This window comes from Nerophis ophidion, linkage group LG01, assembly GCF_033978795.1.
Source record: "Nerophis ophidion isolate RoL-2023_Sa linkage group LG01, RoL_Noph_v1.0, whole genome shotgun sequence".
NCBI classification, from domain to species: domain Eukaryota; kingdom Metazoa; phylum Chordata; class Actinopteri; order Syngnathiformes; family Syngnathidae; genus Nerophis; species Nerophis ophidion.
The window spans coordinates 67,710,311-67,729,414 of record NC_084611.1 but is presented as its reverse complement, the minus strand read 5'-3'; the positions used below and the strand labels follow the sequence as shown (position 1 = coordinate 67,729,414).

The following is a 19,104-nucleotide window of genomic DNA, read 5'->3' as shown; positions in this document are numbered from 1 at the left end:
TTCCATAAACAATAGAACAGTCTTAACTCAGGAGGAGTGTTAAATATGCCTTACACGTCTCATCTTTTACAGTGTGTGCCGTAAAAAAAAAAACGCAATCAAATTTAACTGCTTTGATGCTGGCTGAGCTGACATTTTTATGAGTTGTGTGATTCCAAATGCAAATTTGTTCATATGACTTAAGCTGTTTGAAGTGAAGTTTTTAGTAGACACATTTGACAAAAGTAAGCATTTTGCACATTTTTTTCCCCAACGATATTGCTGCCAAAACTGCAAGGTGTGATCCGTGGCCAAGTGCATACATTTTCTTTTGGGGCTTAGGCTGCACGCAACTGGTTTCGGTAAAAGGTTGCAATCTGCATGTTTTTCATGTTATTTTGAAAAGTGGATGTGGAAAATAAGGCCCAGGTAATTGGGAGGGCCGGGTCTTGTTTGTGATTGCAGAGGTGATATCACCAAAGAAAAAAACTTTTCTCTTTTTCCTTATTTCAGTTGAGTTTATTCATTTATATATCATATTTAAAAACAACCCCTGTTGGCCAAAGTGTTGTACAGACATCAGAAACAATTTGAAAAAAAACATGGAAAATGAAAATGTTGCTGTTCTTTCATGGCTAACGGCAGCACTTTTGAGTAATGTTTTGGATTGAGGTTTATGTAGAACAAGACAGACGCCTTTGCTTGTGCATTGTAAGTTTCACTCTAAAGCAGGGGTCGGGAACCTTTTTGGCTGAGAGAGCCATCAAAGCCAAATATTTTAAAGGTATCACCGTGAGAGCCATATAATATTTTTTAACACTGAAAAAAATAAAAAAATGTATGCATTTTTAAGTAAGACCAACATTTTTAGAGTATAATAGGTCTTATTTTTGTTTTATAACATTTTTATTCTGAAGTTAACCAATAATGAATAAAATACATCATACCATTGATGCGACTTCTTGAACAGGTGTGGTAGAAAATGGATGGATGGATTAAAATGCATGAGAATGTTTTATATTTTCAACGTTATTTGTAATACTTATTACCAGCGGAATTACAGAAAAAAATGTGTCTGAGGGCCGGTTTATCTGATTTTTAGGAACACTAATACAAAAACTCACAATAATGTCTGATTGAATGCTAAAAAAGTTATGAGAGACTGTCTTAAAAAAACAGAATGGTATTTTACATTTTTTTTACTGAACGAGACACCCAGAATGTACATGAAAATAAAGCATGTGGGATTTACAATATAAACTATGAATGATAAAACACTGAATATTGACAACATATGAACGTCACACCACCTCTTGATCGACATATTTTACAATCAAACAATGCAACAAACACAGCGAATTATGAAAGTGAAGGGTAAAAAACCCCACTTACAATCTGATACATCACTAAGCTTTAGAACTTTGTTGTAAAAATGTCTTTCCGCGTCTGTCCTTGACACCCGCATTTCAGGTTGACTGCTCTGGAAACACTGTGGAAACGCTCACCAACCACACTGCTTGGTGCCTCGTCTGAGCTGCCGTGACTTAGATTACCACAGTAACAAATTAGATTAGCACAGTAACTAATTAGATTAGCACAGTAACTAATTAGATTACCATAGTAACTAGTGTATCATGCAAAAGAGCAGATTTCAATCATTGAAACACTTTGTATAGTTCAAGACTCACGGTAATTTGAAAACATCACTGCACACCCTAATGGCAGCTATAATTTCCATTTTGAAGATCTAAAAAAATTATTTGGGAATGTCCAGCGGGCCTGATTGAAAAGCATAACGGGCCTCAGGTCTGGTGTTAAGCAATGTCAGCTAAGATGTATCTGAGAGCCAGATGCATTCATCAAAAGAGCCACATCTGGCTCTAGAGCCATAGGTTCCCTACCCCTGCTCTAAAATCTCCATTGAGTCGCATTTCTGAAAAGGAAATTCAGTTGAACCTGTGAGGATGATCTTTTCGGCCATGTTATTCGACCCCAATAGTTTCCATCAAAATTAATGGAAATGGAAATAATCAGTTCCAGTGTCAAACATTGCCCATCATAAACCCTTTCACTAACTGTACAGGTCCGTACAGACAGTTTTTAAAGTGGTCCTTTGACAATTTCATCTTGTGGTCTAGCTCAGTGGTTCTCAAATGGGGGTACGCGTACCCCTGGGGGTACTTGAAGGTAGGCCAAGGGAGATTTTTAAAAAATATTCCAAAAAATAAAAAATCCTTTATAAATATATTTATTGAATAATACTTCAACAAAATATGAATGTAAGTTCATAAAATGTGAAAAGAAATGCAACAATGCAATATTAATTTTTGTGGACATGTTCCATAAATATTGGTGTTAAAGATTTTTTTTTTTTTGTGAAGAAATGCTTAGAATTAAGTTCATGAATCCAGATGGATCTCTATTACAATCCCCAAAGAGGGCACTTTAAGTTGATGATTACTTCTATGTGTAGAAATCTTTATTTATAATTGAATCACTTGTTTATTTTTCAATAGGTTTTTAGTTATTTTTATATCTTTTTTCCCAGTAGTTCAAGAAAAACCACAACAAATGAGGAATATTTTGCACTGCTATACAATTTAATAAATCAGAAACCGATGACCTTGTGCTGTATTTTACAAACCCCGTTTCCATTTGAGTTGGGAAATTGTGTTAGATGTAAATATAAACGGAATACAATGATTTGCAAATCATTTTCAACCCATATTAAGTTGAATATGCTATAAAGACAACAAATTTGATGTTCAAACTGATAAAAATGTTTTGCAAATAATCATTAACTTTAGAATTTGATGCCAGCAACACGTGACAAAGAAGTTGGGAAAGGTGGCAATAAATACTGATAAAGTTGAGGAATTCTCATCAAACACTTATATGGAACATCCCACAGGTGAACAGGCTAATTGGGAACAGGTGGGTGCCATGATTGGCTGTAAAAGCAGCTTCCGTGAAATGCTCAGTCATTCAGAAACAAGGATTGGGAAACGGTCACCACTTTGTGAACAAATGCGTGAGCAAATTGTCAAACAGTTTAAGAACAACATTTCTCAATGGGCTATTGCAAGGAATTTAGGAATGTCTCCAACTATAGTCCGTAATACCATCAAAAGGTTCAGAGAATCTGGAGAAATCACTGCACGTAAGCAATGATATAACAGACCTTCGTTCCCTCAGGCGGTACTGTATCAAAAAGCGACATCAGTGTGTAAAGAATATCACCACATGGGCTCAGGAACACTTCAGAAAACCACTGTCAGTAACTACAGTTGGTCGCTACATCTGTAAGTGCAAGTTAAAACTACTATGCAAAGCCAAAGCCATTCATCAACGACACCCAGAAACACCGCCGGCTTTGCTGTGCCCGAGCTCAGCTAAGATGGACTGCTGCAAAGTGGGAAAATGTTCTGTGGTCTGACGAGTCCACATTTCAAATTGTTTTCTGGAAACGGTGAACGTCGTGTCCTCCGGACCAAAGAGGAAAATAACCATCAGGACAGTTCTAGGTGCAAAGATGAAAAGCCAGCATCTGTGATGGTATGGGGGTGTATTAGTGCCCAAAGCATGGGTAAATTACACATCTGTGAAGGCAACATTAATGCTGAAAGGTCCATACAGGTTTTGGAGCAACATATGTTGTCATCCAAGCAACATTATCATGGATGCCCCTGCTTATTTCAGCAAGACAATGCCAAGCCACGTGTTACATCAGTGTGGCTTCATAGTAAAAGAGTGCGGGTACTAGACTGGCTTGCATGTAGTCCAGACCGGTCTCCAATTGAAAATCTGTGGCGCATTATAAAGCCTAAAATACCACAAGAGAGACCCCGGACTGTTGAACAACTTAAGCTGTACACAAAACAAGAATGGGAAAGAATTCCACCTGAAAAGCTTCAAAAATGTGTCTCCTCAGTTCCCAAAGGTTTATTGAGAGTTGTTAAAAGAAAAGGTGATGTAACACAGTGGTGAACATGCCCTTTCCCAACTATTTTGGCACGTGTTGCAGCCATGAAATTCTAAGTTAATTATAAACTGAAAAAAAAAAAGAAAAAAAAAGTTTAGGAGTTTGAACATCAAATATCAAGTCTTTGTAGCACATTCAACTGAATCTGGGTTGAAAATGATTTGCAAATTATTGTATTCCGTTTATATTTACATCTAACACAATTTCCCAACTCATACGTAACAGGGTTTGTACTTATTTATTTATTTTTTTCAACCAAAAATGTTTTGCTCTGATTAGGGGATAGTTGAATTTAAAAAAACTTTCACAGGGGGTACATCACTGAAAAAAAGGTTGAGAACCACTGGTCTAGATAATATGTATTGGATACGCATTTGTGTAAATTTTGCATACATTTTGCTCCATAGCCACTTTTTTTGAGTCTGTCTGCAAAATTTTAGATTCTGGAGGCGTTCCCAGATTGCAAATGAAACCATGCCCACACTCTCCAAAAGCATCATCATTTATGTTTTGAAAATGTACACTGTTCAAATATACAGTACAGGCCAAAAGTTTGGACTCACCTTCTAATTCAATGCGTTTTCTTTATTTTCATGACTATATACATTCTCGATAGTCACTGAAGGCATCAGAACTAAAATAAAGAATTAAATTAAAATGTATTTATTATTCTTTACAATAAAAAAAATAAATTTACTTGAACATTGATTTAAATTGTCAGGAAAGAAGAGGAAGGAATTTAAAAGGTAAAAAGGTATATGTGTTTAAAAATCCAAAAACCATTTTTAAAGTTGTATTTTTTTCTCTAAAATGTGTCTTTCTGAAAGTTATAAGAAGCAAAGTAAAACAATAAATGAATTTATTTAAACAAGTGAAGACTAAGTCTTTGAAATATTTTCTTGGATTTTCAAATTCTATTTGAGTTTTTTCTCTCTTAGAATTAAAAATGTCGAGCAAAGCGAGACCAGCTTGCTAGTAAATAAATACAATTTAAAAAATAGAGGCAGCTCACTGGTAAGTGCTGCTATTTGAGCTATTTTTAGAACAGGCCAGCGTTGGTGACCCCTGCATTAGAGTATTGTCGCAGGTCGACTACCTGGCAACTACAGGCTTAAATAGTGACATGATTAATAACAGGTATGTGAGTATAAAAAAAATCAGACAGGTGAAACTAATGAGTTGTCATGGAAACTAAAAACAAACCAGGGGGCGCAAAAACAGGAACTAATGGAGTCAAAAACAAACATGATCACAAGACATGACCATTTGACTGTAAAAAGAAGAAAATAAAGAACTATTTGACCCTTATGTATGGTGACGGTGGAGTCCTACTACTTTTAATTGTGAATATGCTTTCTTTTTTTTTGATGTTTTGGAATTAATTTAACGTTCAGAACTACCAAATTGTCACAGAGGATTCTTTTCGCAGGTATATTCCCAATCCATCTGTGTTCTGCCCTCATTCTGCACCTACTCAGTGGCCTAGTGGTTAGAGTGCCCACCCTGAGATCGGTAGGTCGTGAGTTCAATCCCCGGCCGAGTCATACCAAATGCTATAAAAAAAGGGATCCATTACCTCCCCGCTTGGCACTCAGCATTAAGGGTTGGAACTGGGGGTTAAATCACCAAAAATGATTCCCGGGCGCGGCACCGCCGCTGCCCACTGCTCCTCTCACCTCCCAAGGTGTCATCAAGGGTGATGGGACAAATGCAGAGAATAATTTTGCCACACCTAGTGTGTGTGACAATCATTGATACTTTAACTTTATTTATGACCATCTGCTGTATTCATGTACCTGCTGTAATTTTATATCCAGCAGCTTTTGCTCTTGATTTGCACGACTTGTTGAGTAGTAAAGTGCACCGATTATTGCACTCTACAGCATGTGTTTTTTTTAGTGCCTCTATACATAGTTGGTCTGACCTTTCTTCCTACTTGTAAGTACTGCAGCTCGCCCTAGCTTTTTAAAAATATATATTTTCATTTACACAATACTATGTTCTTTTTGGTTTTCTTGATATACTATGTATAATCAGCTAAATGTTCTTACTTGGTCTTTGTACTTAATATTATAAATTATAATAATGTCACACATCTTTTTCTTTAATATTTTGATTTATTTAAAAGTCGTCCTTCAAACAATTCTGCACTCAGTCTTTTAATAGAAAATGTAAATCGGATTCACAAATTCTGGAGCACATGATTAATTAATATATCATATTATAACATTTTCAATGTGATGTGGTGGCTAAAGTGGTATGTTAATAAATGCAACTTTGCTCTTAATTAAAAGTGCCATATGTAATACTTTCATGTCAAGTCATCATTAAATGGCCTTGATATGTCAAAAGGCATTAATAAATCATGTTCTTCTCGAATACCTTTATAACTGATAACGGTAGTTCGGCCGGGATATCCTCATTTCAAAATAAGATTTACAGCCCCGAAATCTTACTGTTTTCATATCAATTCCCCGTCCTGTATTGTTTGACCAATTACAAAGTCCGTGAGTGTGTCACATCCAGGTTGTCAGTTATGCACCGCCCTCTTCATCTGGCTACTGCCACTGGTAAAGTTACTAAACATGTCAAACCTTAGGAAATCTAAAAGGCGTCGTTACGGTTCTTAACTTATGACAAAGCCAGGAACAAAATGAGGATTTGTATCGGGGATGCCTTTGAAAGATGGAGACCATTGAAGGGAGACAATGTTTTTTTCATCTGACGCCAAATTTGCTCATTTTTCTCCTTAATAGGTAAGTCAGGCATCTACGTTTTCTGAATACTTGTATTAAATGGAAATGGACATTTCGTATTTAAACTATATTATCCAACAAAGTCTATAATCTTGTCTAACAAAGTTAGTATGTTCATGCAACGAATGCTTAGCATGCTAGCCCGGTCAATGACACATCGACATACATGCTAACGGGGGAAATATATGCCCGTTAGCCTGTATGTCGATGAGTCATCCAACTGACAGGAATAAATATATTTTCTTCAAATAAAACCTGTGTGGATCTGGGTAGTGTCAATGCCTATTTCCTTCTCAATATACTGAGGAAATGTGTTCCAACATTAGCAAGGCTAATTGCGGTTTCTGGTACTGTATGTGCATCAGGCACATATGGGGTGGTATTTGCTTGGCACAATATAATGCATTACGTGTAATGATTTTCTACTTTGTGTGTTGTCATGGTTGTAGGCTATATGGTTTATGCGTAACGTAGGGTGGCTCAGGGATCGCACTTTGCACTGAAAGACGATGATTGGATGATTGATTGATTGAGTTTAGTTTATTTAGAACATGAACACACTTACAGTATAATACATCACACATTATTTCTCTTTACGTCATGTCCAAAACGGAGTAGGAAGAAGCAAAGCTTATTTAATCCTACCCCGTTCCCACTTCAGAGCGTTTACAAATACATACAGTGGGGCAAAAAAGTTTTGGCTCAAAATGTCACGATACATGGCCCCATTCATTCTTTCCTTAACACGGATCAATCGTCCTGTCCGCTTAATAGAAAAACAGCCCCAAAGCATGATGTTTCCACCCCCATGCTTCACAGTAGGTGTGGTGTTCTTGGGATGCAACTTAGTATTCTTCTTCCTCCAAACAAGACGAGTTGAGTTTATACCAAAATGGATACGTGGATGATACAGCTGATGATTGGGAGAATGTCATGTGGTCAGATGAAACCAAAATAGAACTTTTTGGTATAAACTCAACTCGTCGTGTTTGGAGGAAGAAGAATACTGAGTTGCATCCCAAGAACACCATACCTACTGTGAAGCGTGGGGGTGGAAACATCGTGCTTTGGGGCTGTTTTTCTGCTAAGGGGACAGGACGATTGATTCGTGTTAAGGAAAGAATGAATGGGGCCCTGTATCGTGACATTTTGAGCCAAAACCTCCTTCCATCAGTGAGAGCTTTGAATGGTTGACCAAATACTTATTTTCCACCATAATTTATAAATAAATTCTTTAAAATTCCTACAATGTCAATTCCTGGATTTTTTTTTCACATTCTGTCTCACAGTTGAAGTGTACCTATGATGAAAATTACAGACCTCTGTCATCATTTTAGGTGGGAGAACTTGCACAATCGGTGACTGACTAAATACTTTTTTGCCCCACTGTACGTCCATTTACTCCCTTGTTTTTGTATCACAATTACATCAGTGAATGATTAATGCAGCAGTTTTTGCCATATATAATCAGCTCAGTCATGATAAACATACTGAGATGACGAATATCCCGTTTTCAACAAGGTTAAAGGTATTTCTAATAATTCTTCTTCTTTGTACTTTGTAAGCACTTTTAATTGGAACAACCTCTTAAACTGGATCATATTAATACATTGTTTAACTTATTTGCTCAATCCATTGCATAATTCCGCTTACTGATATACTAAAGATCTTAAATGTTGTACGTGCATACAAACGTTTTATATCTGTTTTTATAGGATATATCTGTCCTCTTTAGTTGAGAAGAATTGTTGTATATTATTGGGTAGCAGGTTATAGTTTGCTTTGTGTATAATTTGAGCTGTTTGCAATTTTACCAAATTGTTGAATTTCAATATTTTTGATTCACTATATAAAGTGTTTGTATGTTCTCTATATCCAACATAAACTTACTCAAGGACATCTACACAAACTGCACTACCACAGTTACGATGCACAAACCAAGCGAGAAAATCCACATAAAGAGGGGTGTCCAACAAGGCGATACAATTTCGCCTAAACTGTTTACAGCTTGTTTGGAAGGCATATTTTGCTCTCTGGAGTGGGAGGATAAAGGAGTTGATATCAACGGAGACAAATTTAATCATCTGAGGTTTGCAGATGACATTGTTGTCTTGGGAGAGCAACTCAGTGAAGTGGAAGGTATGCTTAAAGACCTTGCAAATGCCAGCAAATGTTGTGGATTGAAAATGAATATGAAGAAAACAAAAGTTATGGCAAATTCCATGGTACCTCATGGACCTGTGACTGTTAATGGAAATGAAATTGATGAAGTTAATGAATATATCTATCTGAGGCAGAGATTTAGCCTAGAAGAAAAGAGTCAAGAGCAGGAGATAGGGAGGAGAATCAGATTGGGCTGGTGCTAATATGGAAAACTGAGCAACATCATGAGAGGAGAAATACCATTAAGCCTAAAAAGAAAGGTCTTTAATCAATGCGTGTTACCAACCATGACATATGGAGCTGAAACCTGGGCATTGTCAAATAAAATGGAAAAGAAAATGGCAGCAGCACAACACAACATGGAAAGAAATATGCTCGGAATCACATATAAAGACGGAAAAACAAATGAATGGGTGAGAAAACAAACGCAAGTCCAAGACATTATGAGAACTATCAAATTAAATAAGTGGAAGTGGGTTGGACATATCAGTAGGCGAACCGATAATCGATGGACTTCTCTAATGACATCATGGAGACCCATGGATGGGAGCAGAAATAGAGGAAGACAGAGAGTGCGATGGCGAGATGAAATAGACAAATATTGGGGAACAGTGCAGTGGCAGGGAGCAGCTAGAGATCCTTCACTTTGGCAGAAACATGCTGAGGCTTTCGTCCAGCAGTGGACTGACAACGGCTGATGATGATGATGATGATATCCAACATTATTTATCAGTCTATCTGATCTTTTTCGTAACATGGTCAGTAAATGAAGTGCACATTCGTAGTTGTTTCCCCATATTTCTGCACAACAACTCAGATGTGGTAACACTAGCGAGCAGTAGAGAATATGGAGTGATTGTTGGTCCAAAACATATTTGGTTTTTTTGATTATTCAAATATGTCTTGTGTTGCATATTTTTTTATTAGAATTCCAGTTAATTTTATCATATATTACACCAAAAAATCTAGTTTATTTCACCCTTTCAATGTCTACTCCGCCTATTAGTATTTGTGTATGATGCTCTTTGGATGTGCGTACATGGAAGAGAATGCAGTGCGTCGGGGTGGATGCAACATGGAGTTATGCTGAACAAAATGTGGCGGTAATTTTACTGTTGGCCTTGGCTTGCCATCAAAGTAAGCTTATGCGATATATAGTATATTATATATAATTATACATAATATATTTCGATGGTCCATGCGGTCAAACGAGACATTTTAGCAGGGTAATGCCAACAATCTGTCCCGACTCCCGACTAAAATATTGCTGCGTAACTTTACAAATACATTTGGCCAATTGACATCAGTTAAATGTGGCATAATTACTTAGTAAACCATCTCGCAAGAAGCATAAAGAAGACAAAAACCTACAGCGTAGGTTTTGTCGATTGCCATTTGAAGTCCCTCGGAGTAGGATTTCGACCCTGATTGCAATACCATTTCTGGCCACATTACTATATATGGCATCTTTAACACTTTTAAAAGCATTGTTTCACAAAGTCTTCAGTAATCGCTTGGTTAAGTCAATGCACATGTTTGAGGAAGAAGCTCATAAAACAGAAATGTCCAAAGTGCAGCTTGTGGGTCACTTGCGGCTCACAACTTGTCTTTTTTTTATTGGCTTTCAGCACATACTTAAAAAGAAAAATAATTTCAATTAAATGTTGAAAATGTTGATAATTGTAATCCTAACAATAACATACTGTACTTTGGCTTGGTTTTAAACAAAGCTTTTTTTCTTTGACTTTATGCCATTTACTAGCAAATATTACCTACATTGAACTGATTTTATTGATAATGAACACAAACGCGCACACATTCTTGAAGTATGAAGTTTGGACACCCTTGTATTTAGAGATGTGCGATAATATCGGACTGCCGATATTATCGGCCAATAAATGCTTTAAAATGTAAATTATCGTAAATTATCGGTATCGGTTTCAAAATTCTGAGATGAGTTGGCGATTTGTCCAGGGTGTGGTCCGCCTCCCGCCCGATTTTAGCTGAGATAGGCACCAGCGCCCCCCGCCACCCTGAAAGGAATAAGCGGTAGAAAATGGATGGATGGGTTTCAAAATTAACGGTATCGGTTTCATAAAGTAAAATGTATGACTTTTTAAAATGCCGCTGTGTACACGGACGTAGGGAGAAGTACAGAGCACCACTAAACCTTAAAGGCCCTGCCTTTGCATGCCGGCCCAATCACATAATATCTTCGGCTTTTCACACACACAAGTGAATGCAAGGCATACTTGGTGAACAGCCATACAGGTCACACTGAGGTTGGCCGTATAAACAACTTTAACACTTTTACAAATAAGCGCCACGCTGTGAACCCACACCAAACAAGAATGACAAACACATTTCGGGAGAACATCCGCACCGTAACACAACATAAACACATCTGAACAAATACCCAGAACCCCTTGCAGAACTAACTCTTCCGGGATGCTACAATATCCCCCCCCCCCCCCGCCTCTACGGCACACCACCCCCCAACCCCGCCCACCTCAGCCTCCTCGAAGCTGCTGTTTTAAGGCATGTTAAAAAAACAATAATGCACTTTGTGACTTCAATAATAAATATGGCAGTGCCATGTTGGCATTTTTTCCATAACTTGAGTTGATTTATTTTCGAATACCTTGTTACATTGTTTAATGCATCCAGCGGGGCATCACAACAAAATTAGGCATAATAATGTGTTAATTCCACAACTGTATATATCGGTATCGGTTGATATCGGCATCGGTAATTAAGAGTTGGACAATATCGGAATATCGGCAAAAAATGTATTGTCGGACATCTCTACTTGTAATAAAATCTTAGTTAAAAACCTTTATAAGCTATACAGGATTGTTTAAAGCAGCTTTTTTTTTTTTTTTTTTACTTTAACTGCCATGCAAGTATTTAAACTCGTCATTCGGCTCCACTGTACTTCAACACTTCAAGTTTTGGTGAGTAAAACGGGATCAGGTTGTCATGTTCTGTGCTCTGGATTCTGTTTCGTTATGTTCTGTTTTGTTTTTGACTCCATTAGTTCCGGTTTTTGCGCACCGTGGTTTGTTTTAGTTTCCACCTGTCTCAGTTGTTTGAACTCACGCACCTGTTATTAATTATGTCACTATTATTTAAGCCTGTAGTTGCCAGGTAGTCGACCTGGTGACATTACACCTGATACCTGAATGATTACGCGGTCCACACCATAGTGCTCATGCCATTGCTCTGTTGTGGTTTTTTTTACTTTTTCACACCACAGTAAGTGTTTTGTTTATGTCCATAGTTCAGGCTTTGTGTTTATAGTTATGGTCCGAGCTAAGTTTAGTGCAAGCCTTTGGTTTGTTCTTTTGATAGATTAATTAAATCATGTCTTTACCTTCACGCCTTGTCCAGTACAGTGGCTTTACACCCTGGGAAAACAAACACAGTCTTGACACAGGTAACCGCTACCAATTTAAAAAAAAAACTCTTTGACTTATTCAAACTCTGATGATTTGACTTTACAGGCGTTATTTTTCCTCCCCTAAAATGTGTTTGACCACAGAAGAGTTCAACTTGACAGGCTCCACTGTACTCAACATTTAAAGTTATGCTGAGTGAAGCGGGATCACTGCTGCCTCAACAATTTTGAAAACCCTTTGACTTATTCAAACTAATTATTTGACTGTACAAGTGCATTTTTCCCCAGAAAAATGTTTAAAAATCAGGGGCGTCAACCGTACAGGGTCCATTGTACTTTTTGGGCTTTTGGTGTGTAAAAAGGGGGATCAGACAAAACCTTGGAACCTTAGTGCATGCTCGTTGTGTCCACATTCTATCTCTGGCGCTCGCTGGCTCTGATGTTCTGTTCCTTGGCGCTGCTGTCAAGGCTGCTTCCCGTGGATTAAGACTCCCGGACGCCAAGTGACACATTCTTGGAAGACACGAACAAAGGTTTTCTGTGGCTGTTTGAGCAGGATGAGGCCAATTTCAGTGCAAGGGTTTCTATTTATAACAAAAAGCCTTTCTGTTCAATGTACAAAATAACCACCCGGAATACAGGTAAACTTTATTGTACTATGACTCTTACTGGTGCAAGCAAGCTTAATCCTTAGTCCGTGAACAGGTCTTATCCGGTCCGCGAGATGAGTTTGCTAAGTATAAAAATTTGCCAAAATTTTTGGATGAAAGAAACTGCTATTTTAAATGTCTCCACAAGATGTCGCAATAGCAATTATTTGAAACTGTGTAGATCAGGGGTCGGGAACCTTTTTGGCTGAGAGAGCCATGAAAGCCAAATATTTTAAAATAATTTTCCGTGAGAGCCATATAATATTTTTTTAAAGTTTAGCATTATCACCAAACCTATGCAAGCGTGAATATATACCTTGATGTTGCAGAAAAAAGACCATGTATTTTTTTGACTGATTTCCGAACTCTAAATGGGTGAATTTTGGCGAATTAAACGCCTTTCTGTTTATCGGTCTTGTAGCAATGACGTCAGAACGTGACGCCACCGAAGTAATACACCCGCCATTTTCATTTTCACATTACAAACACCAGGTCTCAGCTCTGTTATTTTCCGTTTTTTTAGAGAATTTTTTGGAACCTTGGAGTCATCATGCCTCGTCGGTGTGTTGTCAGAGGGTGTAACAACGCTAACAGGGAGGGATTCAAGTTGCACCACTGGCAAGAAATCTGCCGCCATACCCCCATTGAATGTGCTAGAGTGTCTGCAAATTTTACCGGTGATGCTAAGGCAGACATGGCACAGAGATGTATGGATAACCTGCAGATGCATTTGCAACGATTAAGTCAACGAAATCACAAAGGTGAGTTTTGTTGATGTTGTTGACTTATGTGCTAATCAGACATATTTGGTCGCAGCATGACTGCCAGCTAATCGATGCTAACATGCTATTTACGCTTGCTGTATGTACATTTGAAACTAGATACCCACATTTAATGCGAAACAAACACTTACCAATCGACGGATTTAAGTTGCTCCAGTGTCACAAGATGCGAAAGTCCTGATCGTTTGGTCCGCACATTTTACCGGCGATGCTAATAAGGCAGCCATGCTATGGGCCACTTCAATAGGTACACCCACGCTATGGCCAAATAGCGTCAATAGCTATTCGCTCAATAGCTTCAGTTTCTTCTTCAATTTCGCTTTCACTATCTGCCTCCATACTCCGACCATCTGTTTCAATACATGCGTAATCTGTTGAATTGCTTAAGCCGCTGAAATCCGAGTCTGAATCCGAGCTAATGTTGCTATATCTTGCTGTGGTAACCGCCATGTTGTTTGTATTGGCAGCCCTGTATGACGTCACAGGGAAATGGACAGTCGCATCGCAAATAGCGAAAATCAAGAACTTTAAAGCTTTTTTTAGGGATATTGCGGGAGGTGTAAAATTTTGAAAAAAACTTTGAAAAATAAAACAAGCCACTGGAAACTGATTTTTATTGTTTTCAACCCTATTGAAATTGTGATAATGTTCCACTTTAACACTGAATACAACTAAATGTGTGCATTTTTTAAGTAAGACCAACATTTTTAGAGTATAATAAGTCTCTAATTCTTTTTAATAACATTGGTATTTATTGAACAGGTGCCGTAGAAAACAGACAGATGGATTAAAATGCATGACAATGTTTTATATTTTGAACGTTATTTTTAACATTGTGATCACCAGCGGAATTATTCATTACTCATCGCATTAAGCAATGTCAGCTAAGATTTATCTGAGAGCCAGGTGCAGTCATCAAAAGAGCCACATCTGGCTCTAGAGCCATAGGTTCCCTACCCCTGGTGTAGCTCATGGGTGGACAAACTTTGTCTGCCGGCGAGCTACTTTTCAATTGACCGAGTCGGGGGACCTACCTTATTCTTATATAGACGTTTTTCTTAACAAGTTAAAGGTGTTTAATAATAATACAAGCATGTTTAACACATATAGATTCCTTTCTTTCAAGAAGACAAGAATATAAGTTGGAGTATTAACTGATTCTGATGACTTGCATTGATTGGAATCAGACAGCAGTGCTGATAACGTCCACATTTTCAAACGGAGGAGAAAAAAAGTGCTCCTTTCTGTCCGATACCACATGAGAGTGGTTGGGTTTTGGCATCTTATTTGTCCTGCTTTCATACTCGTTTTTATAAACTTTACAAGAAATACAATGGTGGCACACTCCGTGCACGCCAGTTTCTTTGAGACTCTTATTTTGTTAGCACAGGCAGGATGAAGCAGCGCTTTTATTGTGAAGACAGGAACTGTGCAGTCGGTCTTTGGCGTACGATGCGAGAGTCTGTTGAAATAAAAAAGTGTTTCTCGCCTTCCCCTCGATCAACCATTGTTATCTCAGAAGATCTTTGGGTGCCGTGAATGTCAATCAAGTGACGAAAGTGACGTCTTAGTGAAGATTGATGATCACTAATTTTTAGGTCTATTTTTTAATGCCTGGCTGGCGATCGACTGACACACCCTCCTCAATAGGACTGGTAGCTCGGGATCGACTGGTGTAGATGATGCTACATATGTAAAAAATAAAATAAACCACATGATGTTAGTGCAGCAGTCGAGGAAAAAGAGAAAACTACATAAATAACATACTGTAATTTGATTTTGATATTGTTTTAGCTTGATAGATGGAAAATTAACACCAATGAGTAGACTGACCGAGCAGCACGCTGAAACAGGGGTTAGTGCATGTGCCTCACAATACGAAGGTCCTGAGTTTAATCCCGGGCTCGGGATCTTTCTGTGTGGAGTTTGCATGTTCTCCCCGTGACTGCGTGGGTTCCTCCCACCGCCAAAGACATGCACCTGGGGATAGGTTGATTGGCAACACTAAATTGGCCATAGTGTGTGAATGTGAGTGTGGATGTTGTCTGTCCATCTGTGTTGGCCCTGCGATGAGGTGGCGACTTGTCCAGGGTGTACCTCGCCTTCCGCCTGACTGTAGCTGAGATAGGCACAAGCGCTCCCCGTGACCCCAAAGGGAATAAGTGGTAGAAAATGGATGGAGTTGACTGATGAACATTATCACATAATTTATTCAGAAAGCATAAATAATGACCAATAAAAGTAGAATACCATAAATTGCACCATGTAAGTGTAAAAAAAAACCCAACAACATTATGATTTGTACATTTTCAGAATGTGCTAGTTCTATTTTTAAACAAAAAAAAACCAATGTGAAGTTGTCTTTATTTTTAAGTTATCGTGCCTTGATTTTACCTGTTCGGCCCCACTTCGGAGTAGATTTTTCTCCATGTGCATACCCCCCCCCCCTCCCCTACCCTCCTCATTTAAAATGAGTTCGACTCACCTGTGCTTTGATTGATTGATTGATTGATTGATTGATTGAAACTTTGATTAGTAGATTGCACAGTTAAGTACATATTCTGTACAATTGACCACTAAATGGTGACACCCGAATTAGTTTTTAAACTTGTTTAAGTTGAGTTCTACGTTAATCAATTCATGGTACAAATATACACTATCAGCATAAACCAGTCACCACACAAGTTAATCATCATAGTATAAACATTGAATTATTTACATTATTTACAATCTGTGCATTGCATTAAGTCTATTAAAGGAAGTGAGTCTAATTGCGGCCTTGATGTCTATGTGCTAGGTCGCGCTCCACGCCTGCGGCGTGGCGACAGACATGGTGATGGAGCACTGCATCCAGGCAGGCGCCGCCTTCGTCATCAGCCCTTGTTGCTATGGCTTCATCCAAAACGCAGTCAAGTTCAGCTTCCCAAGGAGGTTCGTGTCTACTCGCCGCCACGCCTCAGGCTAGCCATCCTTTTTTAAATATGTACACTGCCTGTTTTCCTTTTAGCGCTTTGCAAGTCTAGCTGTCCATTTTCTCTCTTAGAAACCCCCTCCATGAGCTTTTGTTTTGTTTCTCTCCATTTCCTTGTAATTTTGTCCCTATTGCCCCCACACTTTTACCTCCTGACCCTGGTTCTGTCAGCAAACAAGGGCTGAAAATTCCCCTCATTGTCACAAAGATCAGATTTGGTGATCTGAAAAAAGAATAACTTGTTTGACTAAAACCAACGTAGGAGTAGTGTTGACGGCACTGTTATTGCAGGACTGTCTTGATTTCTGCGGTTATTGGTCATGTGGGTATTCTTCATCATTTTAAGTAGCGCCAATGAATTCCAATAGGATGTCCTGTCAGTCATCAATTACTAACTGTGACATTTGTTTGCCGACTTCTATTTGCAGCACTTAGAATAAAAAGACAGTACAACGGGGTAACAACTCACATAATATGATTTATGGTTATCAATGTTTAATTTGATGGCAGCACATAAACTTTGCAATAGCTTTAACTTTAAAAGCTTTTCAATAAGGTGATAATGCTGGCTTCAAATGTGAAAAAATGAATTTCCGCAAAGTAGGGAAACTATTTATTTCATGATTTATATGAACAACTTGCGCATTTTAAGTCTTTAACCTTTCACACACACCCACTAACACTTATCGTAAATTTTACACTGTAAGCCGCTACTTTTTTCCTGCGCTTTGAACCCAGCGGCTTATAGAACGGTTCAGAAACTTTATGGATTTTTCTTTGCTGATGGCTGTTATGCAAATAGTTTAAAATAAAACGAGCAAAGGCTCCGGAAAAGGTGTTTTATTTTCTGTGCTATGGCACCATCTCTTGGACTAGTTCTCTCACTGCAGGTGCTGCAGTGCCCTTCTAGAGCTTTCAGCTTCTAGAACAGGGGTGTCAAACGTGCAACCCGCGGGCCATATCAGGCCCGAAAACAGGTTTATCCAGCCCGCAAGATGAGTTTGCCGAGTATAAAAATTAATTATTATGTTAGTGGAGCTAACATAATAGTGAGAGTCCAATCCATAGTGGAGCTAACATAATAATGAGAGTCCAGTCTGTAGTGGATCCAACATAATAGTGAGAGTCCAGTCCATAGTGGAGCTAACATAATAGTGAGAGTCCAGTCCATAGTGGATCCAACATCATAGTGAGAGTCCAGTCCATAGTGGATCTAACATAATAGTGAGAGTCCAGTCCATAGTGGATCTAACATAATAGTGAGAGTCCAGTCCATAGTGTGGCCAGCAGGAGACCATCCAGAGCGGAGACGGGTCAGGAGCGCAGAGATGTCCCCAACCGAAGCACAGGCGAGCGGTCCACCCCGAGTCCCGACTATAGACAGCCAGCACTTCATCCATGGCCACCAGAAACGGCAGATCAACTGGTCTAAAAGAGGGGTCTACTTAAAGGCTAGAGTATACAAATTAGTTTTAAGATGGGACTTAAATGCTTCTACTGAGGTAGCATCTCTAACTGTTACTAGGAGGGCATTCCAGAGTATTGGAGCCCAAAAAGAAAACGCTCTATAGCCCGCAGACTTTTTTTGGGCTCTGGGAATCACTAATAAGCCGGAGAACTTTGAATTTACTGGATGTCACAATGGCAATTCAAGTGTACCTCACGTCATGCATCACACGGTTTAATGTGACTTGTCAGCTGACTTAAAGTGCATTGATTACAGCTACTCCAATCAGCGCAGGTGCAAGCAGTCGGCTGCTCCTGTTGTGGCTGGCGGCAGACTAATGCTGTAGCGACACATAATACCTTTTGTAATTGTGAATTATCCACTCGATGGATAAAATAACACAACGGTAAGATGCAAAGACTTAAGTCAACTTGACCATCCTATTTGTAGTTCATGTGCTGTGCAGCACTCGCAATTCGTTAATGGCACAATGTGCACACTGAACTCCATTGTAAAAATATGTTTTTCTACGTTTGTTGTGTTTGTTGTATTTTATGCTATGCTTAAATCTGCCATGTTGACATTGATTAAATTTTTAGTCATGTTACCTTTGATTCGGCTACCATGGTGTCCTTTTTTTGACAGTTGTTTTAATTATATTTTGATGATATATGAATGTTTTTTGGCAGTTGTGGATTTAAACAATGTGGTGGTTTGAGTAAACACTCGATTGCTTTTCAATACACGTTTTTAGTGGTGAACCGCCAACATGAAAATGCTGATCAGGAAGTGCTTAAAGTTTAACGGCTTTGTAAATACACTGAGACAAAGTCTAAGTTCATTGTGTTCTTCATGGTGTCTTTGAAACTGCACCATTTTTTTCCTCTGAATTTTCAACTAAATTGAAGTGTTTTGCCAAGAGGATTACCGGTAATTGTAATTTGACAATGTGTTTTTTCTATTTTTGGCCAAAGTAA

The 19,104-nt window shown here is 38.5% G+C and overlaps 1 protein-coding gene and 1 long non-coding RNA gene across 3 annotated transcripts in view; one reads left to right on the top strand and one right to left on the bottom strand.

Annotated features, from left to right (window-relative positions):
* Positions 1–19,104, top strand: part of gstcd (glutathione S-transferase, C-terminal domain containing) — a 203,109-nt gene that overhangs the window by 141,278 nt on the left and 42,727 nt on the right. For both annotated transcript variants that reach the window (XM_061909365.1, XM_061909357.1), the window contains exon 9: positions 16,507–16,640. In XM_061909365.1, the coding sequence (XP_061765349.1) occupies positions 16,507–16,640 (134 nt within the window). The remainder of the gene's footprint in view (positions 1–16,506; positions 16,641–19,104) is intronic.
* LOC133558208 (uncharacterized) overlaps positions 1–19,104 on the bottom strand; it is a 53,934-nt gene that overhangs the window by 15,594 nt on the left and 19,236 nt on the right. The gene's annotated exons all lie outside the window — the stretch shown is intronic.